Source organism: Anastrepha obliqua, chromosome 3 (genome assembly GCF_027943255.1).
Source record: "Anastrepha obliqua isolate idAnaObli1 chromosome 3, idAnaObli1_1.0, whole genome shotgun sequence".
NCBI lineage: Eukaryota > Metazoa > Arthropoda > Insecta > Diptera > Tephritidae > Anastrepha > Anastrepha obliqua.
In genome coordinates, this window is record NC_072894.1 from 95,008,786 (window position 1) to 95,015,315 (window position 6,530).

Below are 6,530 nucleotides of genomic sequence, written 5' to 3' on the forward strand. Positions count from 1 at the left end.
TCAAAAAGGATGATGCATCCCAAAAAAATACATAGCTTCGGGTTGTTTGTACGTCGGCGACATCATTGGTTCCTATTTTTTCACAACTGGAGAACTTCTGCCTACCAAAGAATCAGCAACTTAGGCGGCAGCTCTGTTTGGAACGCACAGCAGGAAGGGCGTAGCTAATGAATTTCCGTACATAGAAAGTATTGTATCTGCTTAGGTCTCTACTTTATTGTGTATTTAGATTCAGCCGCCTATGTGTGAAGATGTGAGTATGTTGCACACTAGCAGATGATGCATGGAGTGCTGCAGTCTATTGGTAGTATAATTTATGCACACCTCTGTTTATATAGGTACATACATACAATGTTAAAGCTTTATTTGTAAATCAACCTGTTTTCAACAACTGTTATTATATTTACACTAAGTATGGAATGCAATATTGCACATATGATGACGACAAACACATTTGCAGCGATCGATTCTTCGGATCGGATAAATATTACCCGCTATTGAGCTCTTCTAATGAAGTTTTGGGCTTCTCAAAAATGCAGAAAAAATAAAAAATGCAAATAATTTAATGAAGTGCTAAATTTTCTTTGCTTGTGTGTGGGAGTACATACTTTGTTGAAAAGAATTCTCTTTGCAATTGTCGATGAAATCCACTCATTTCCTTTGATGACGGTAATTTAAGATTTGTTATCTCCATCGCTTAAATGACATTGAGCCTGATCAGAAACATTTTGTATTGCTTCTACTCGAAACGGACATAAGAAGTGATGAATTGATTTAAATAATTTTTTTATTTCAGTATAATAATATGCAGTGATATGTTTTGAAAGTACCGTTGGGGAAAAAGGAATCTATTATTTTCTCGGTAGATGGTTGTAGTGATCGATATCTCTTAAAGTATCGATCAAGCAATTTAAAGTTTATGCTCGTTGGCAAGGTGGCATTTCACACTAAAAAGTTTATGGCGCCGATGCTGCAAAAGCTAGTTACTCGCAATTTTTGTTTCGTCGGATCCGTACAGACATTTTTTGATGTTAAAGACAATGTTGATAATGGCGAAAATGTCGATAAAATCACAGATATAATCGACAATTACTGATGTGTTAATAATTGTAACATCGCCCAGGAGCTAAAGATTGACCATAAAATAGTTTTTCACCATTTGAGCAAAAATTTGATGTACAAATAATGGCTTTCTTTTTCTCCAAACCAATATTTAGCTTGAACCCTTTTAAAAGCGAACTCCATATCTACATTATATAGAATTCTTAAGGCTATGAGCGTGGAAAGAAAGTGGGACAGTGGTATGAAGAATAGAAGAATAGTATAAAATAGTTCTATCTAATATTTGCAGTTTACTATATTTGCCGACAGACTAAAAAATAGAAATTTGAAACAAATAAATAGAATATACGGCAATGGTCTAAAGATCTTCTGCCGGAATATGCGATAAATTTTTAGCGTATCACGTAAATTCATTTACAATTAATTTTCTGTACGTTAAAGCACAAGTTATGTAGGAAACTAGCTTTTTCCAAGACTGATATGTTTTTTTGCATTCAAATATGTATTCTCTACATTATAATGAATTAAAATTGCTTTTTGGAAATTTGCAACACGCAATTGTGATCATATTGGGCATCTTGTAATGAAATGTTCAACGTCTTCTTTTTCGCTTGTATGGCAGAGTCTACAATTATTACGAGTATTATATATACCATTTAATTTCAAAAGATTGCATCTTGCTTTAAATATTACTGTACTTAAAAATTGTTCTTTGCATATAATTAAGATGCAATGTAAGAGTACAGATGTGTCAATTTTCCATATTCGTTTCCAACATTTTGGCATAAGTAAGCGAGCATTCTGGAAGCCTTACAATTTTTTTTAACAAAGTTAAGTTGGAGCTTGTCTACGTCTTAAAATAGAGTGAAGCTCCATACTTGAGCGGCATAACTTTGAGTGGCATGGAAAATGGCTTAAAACATTTGCCTAGTAGAGTTGTGATATATCTATTTTTGAGAAAAGAGGCTTGTTCAGCTGGATTTATATTAATTTTTGATGAAGTGTTGTGTTACGCTTGATGAGGTGTTTGCAAGTGTTTTTGACAGTGATATGATATGTTCAACAATAGGAGCAACATGAGCCAACGTAACACCGCTGCAGAAATGAAATGTCATCATAGTTCTATCTGCAAAACGTAAGAAAACGTAAAATAGAGTGCTGACAAAAAGTTAGTTCACCAGATTACAACGTCGAGCAAATATCTAAAATGAAGCTGCAATGCCGATGGATTGAAGGAAAGTACTTTTTTTTGCTATTGAAAGTTACTTTCCCTTCAGCAAATTTCAGGTGCCTGGAAATGATTGATTTTATACAAAATAACGTTTACAAACGTGCCTTCAATGTGAAATTGAAGTTCAAACACAAATTTGAACCAAAAAGAATGCTCCACTTCGCAATAACCAAGAAAGGAGTTTCAAAGCTTTATTTCAAGCAAAATAATTTTGTAGTGAACCAAGAAGAATACCAGAAGGAGTTCTTGCCTGACAAAACGTTGCCCCATTACGCAGGTAAGCAGGGGCTTTTAAATAAGTGAAAAGTAAATTTTGTACCAAACTAACGGAACGCATCTAACTAGTCTCAATGTCGTTCAATAGAAGATTTATTTGGAAATTTAGTATAAGCACTGTAAATTGTGAAAAACTAAAAAAAAAAAAACACAAAAAAAAAACGAAGAATGGGAGCATACATTCGTAAACTGGAGAAAAATGCGATTCAGCGGTTATTCGAAGGTATGGAACAGGAACCTTTTTCAACCATGCGTTTATTATTCTTAATGCTATACTATTAGCAAAACATTTAATTGTAAATTTTATGTGAAGAAGTAAAATAAGTAAAGGATTTTAAACGTTTAAAAAAAAATCGAATTGTTAGTAAAAGTTGTTTCTAATCGCGGCCACGCTTCCCCTTAAGCCTGTAAAGCCTTCCGTTTACGAGAGAACTCCAAATCGCGCGTTAAACATCTGATAAACAGCTCGAGCAAATTTCCACCAAAAAAGTGAGTGACCGTTTCACACTCTCAAAATTTCGGATAGTATGTCTAGTATCAAGCACCAAGTAGAAAATTTGAAATTTAGATGGCTCAAATATGCTCGATAATTCTTGGTGGGAATTCCCGGCTCTCGTAAAATATATATGGAGTCGTATAAAGCCTGTGCCACTTTGTGAATGAGCACATGAAATAATCAAAAGGCTTTTGTTTTGTTAGCGAATTGACATTTACGGAAATTTAGAAAATTAGGGGAAGTATATACATAAATATATAAAGGGTGGTTTAGTTTCAAGGGCCGGTGTTGATTTGAATAAAATACAATTTTTTTAAGAAATTCTTGTCATTTCTCTTTATTATGATAGTATTGGCATGGCTCAATTACGGGTCGAGGAAGCTAGCACCGCCACAACGTCAAAATCAAAAACTTTTTGTGCCCAATTTATGGGCTATTTATGGGCTAATTTTGGGCCGCAACAAAAATTTTTGGGCTCTTCTCAATCTAGAATCATTGACACTTCAAAGTGGCGGTGCCAGCTGTAAAATAGCCAGCACCGCCACAATGATAACTCGAGAACGGTTGGTCGTAGAAAAATCTCAAGCATATCAAATTTTGGGCTATTTATGGGCTTTCAAATCCATATAAACAAAACAAAAAAAAACCACCCCCTCTGTGTACACTAACACCCACACTCAATTTTCGCGTAAATAATAATGAAAATGGCAAACTAAATAATTTTTACAGCAGTATCATTACAGTTACATGCTTCTTAATAGTATTCAGCTGCAAAATAATTTTTAATAAATTTTTTTAATTTTTTATAAATGAAGGTTGAGTGAACGATCAACCGTTCTCGAGTTATCGCTGTACCAATGTTGGCTATTTCACAGCTGATATGCAAAACTGAAAATTAATCGAAAACTATACAAGTCCAAAAAATTTTGTTGCAGCGCATAAAGTAGACAATATTGTATGGAGAAGTAATTTTTTTAGTGTCCTATTTAATAGAGTTAATATTTGATGATTGAACCTTTTTTGTAGGCAAACTAACAGATGTGTCATATAGTGATAAGAAAAAAATCGCAATCACACGAAAATATATAGTTTTTTTTATTGATTTTGAGATCGAAAAAAAAATTAAATATCTTTAATTAAACTATATTATCATATAGGTTTTATAATTTCATACAGTAAATATAAAAACAAACTATTCATTAAAATAAATATTTATTTTTTAAGCTTATAGATGGCTACATGTGGCTGAAGCCACGTACAGTCTTTTATTTTTTTTGGCTTTTGTTGGGGATTAAAATCATCAAACTCTATCCATGAGTTATCTCCACACAAAACAAGACCCGTGTAATGGCCATTTACCGGAACTGAAAAAGAATCATAATTATTAATACTTTCATGGCAATTTTTGGTGTTAGCGATTCATTACCTTCGTTTTTTGAAAGAATATTTTCTTTATTCTCAATGGCGGTTTTTAATTTTTTCATTTCTTGATTTCTTGTATTTTTTCGAGAAATAAATTCTCTAAATTTGACGACACCAAGTAGCTGCAGTTTATTTTTATTCTTAAATTCAATACATTTTTGAATATCCTTCAGTTGTATATTGCAGTTATTATCGTCTACAGGGTATATCTCGACTATTGCAAAGGGCCCTAAAATAAAATTTTTTTAATTAAATAAAGTAAAATATTACAAATATAAGAAAATAAATTTATAAATTGATACACACCAATTCGAAAATCAATATTTGTTGTTATTTTGCAGTTTCGACATGGCTTTGCATGTCTAATAAATACAGATTTCTCCAAATACTGAGGAATTTGTTTTATTTCGTTGAGTGGCACTAAAACTGTTGGCCAATCCTTTTCTATGGGAGCGCAGCCAGTACTACAAGTTTTGATCGTTGTAAAGCTGGGAATTTTTGAAAACAGTTTTGCGCATAATTCTCCAGCGTTAATTTGGCATTTCACTGCGTCGATTTCCTCTCCTTCTTGAAATGGCATCAACGATTTTAATAATTTTGCTCGCGTAATGTACATGCCGTAATTCAGTTGGTGGGTACTCATGCTTGCAATAAGATCGAAGAAAATCAGTTTTGATTTTTTGCAGCACTCCATAAAATCGGCATCGTCAAAACATGCAACCGTGAAGATCTGAAATAAAATATAACGATTGCATAACAATACAATAACAAAATTATCATATTAATTGTTTTTATTGGAAACTTCGCTATGATGCGTGTATATATTACCTGAGCAATGGAATCAAATGCACAAGTGTTTGATAAAACTGTGGCTTTTCCATCGACTGGTACAGGTGCAGTGCAACTATTTCCATTTTTTAATACTGGAAAGCGTTTAAGTGATTGATGCAGTAAAAGCTGATTTTCGGTAAAATTCGGCTGCAAGTATAGTGATTGTGTTTCAACTTTTCGTTTTTTTTCTACGGCTATTTTCTTTTTTTCCTCTTTTGCCACTAGCCCGTACCAATTTTCATAAGTTCTGGAGGCCAGAATGTTCTCAATTTCCTCTTTTGACATCCGCAGACACAATTGACACAGATGCTTGTCCAGTGGCTCATCTTCAGGAATCGTTGCAGCAAACGAGGACGTGCAAATTTTGCAAGTAACTGAGGAATCACGATGAAGTGGTTCCTTGCAGAACGATCGTGGAGAATTCACATCTGTTGGCGATTGTTGTGAAGACATCGTCGGTGTCGTATCTATTCCACTCATATGCATTTTCCCATCAATGATGTCTGTATGCTTTACAATAAAATCATCCACACGAATTGGAAATGTCATGTTTCCAAAATATCGGTTTCTGATGTTATTGAACATTGACTCACTGCAGCTGCTCGTCGCCGGAACTCTGCCATAATTGAAAGTATCACGACAAACACACGACCATAACGGAAATGTTTTAGATTTCCTTAAAATATGATTAGTGATGTCCGGGCAATAATGGGCATTATCTGAATCTGTATTGTCTTAGTCATTGGTGATGCACCGTGGAACAATTTCATCGTGGATGGTTTGGGCAAACATCAAACATTTACTTTGTTTTCCGGAATCGTTGATGTCGACATCGTCACCTCGACGTGTTTCGTTCCATATATCATCTGAAATGCACAATTACGAATTATATCATTTATATGTACGTGTATGTAAATGTCTATTACTCACCAGTTTCCTCGGTTAACGCCTCTTCAGAAAGCAAATCGCCTGGAATTTTGGTGATCATCTGAAGCAATTTGTTTTTATAAAATTTGCACATAGTCGGCTGATTCGATGACGTAACATTACCGTCTTTCTCACACATACTGACAATCATCATAGATCGCAAGATTTCACGAAAGTCTTCAAGACTGCGACTCATAATGAGAAGGCCAAATACTGCCATGTAAAATTTTTTTACGTTTGGCAATAAGCGCATTTTTGAATTTGCGAGTATATCCCTCCAATTTT

General features: G+C 34.0%; 1 protein-coding gene across 1 annotated transcript; it reads right to left on the reverse strand.

The window, feature by feature from the left end:
• Nucleotides 1-4,246: 4,246 nt before the first annotated feature.
• LOC129242123 (uncharacterized) lies at nucleotides 4,247-6,026 on the reverse strand. Its single transcript, XM_054878680.1, has 4 exons — nucleotides 5,316-6,026; nucleotides 4,794-5,217; nucleotides 4,492-4,716; nucleotides 4,247-4,429 (listed from the first exon to the last, which is right to left on the reverse strand). The coding sequence occupies exons 1-4, from the start codon at nucleotides 5,901-5,903 to the stop codon at nucleotides 4,278-4,280; spliced, it is 1,389 nt and encodes a 462-aa protein (XP_054734655.1). The 5' UTR covers nucleotides 5,904-6,026; the 3' UTR covers nucleotides 4,247-4,277.
• Nucleotides 6,027-6,530: the final 504 nt, after the last annotated feature.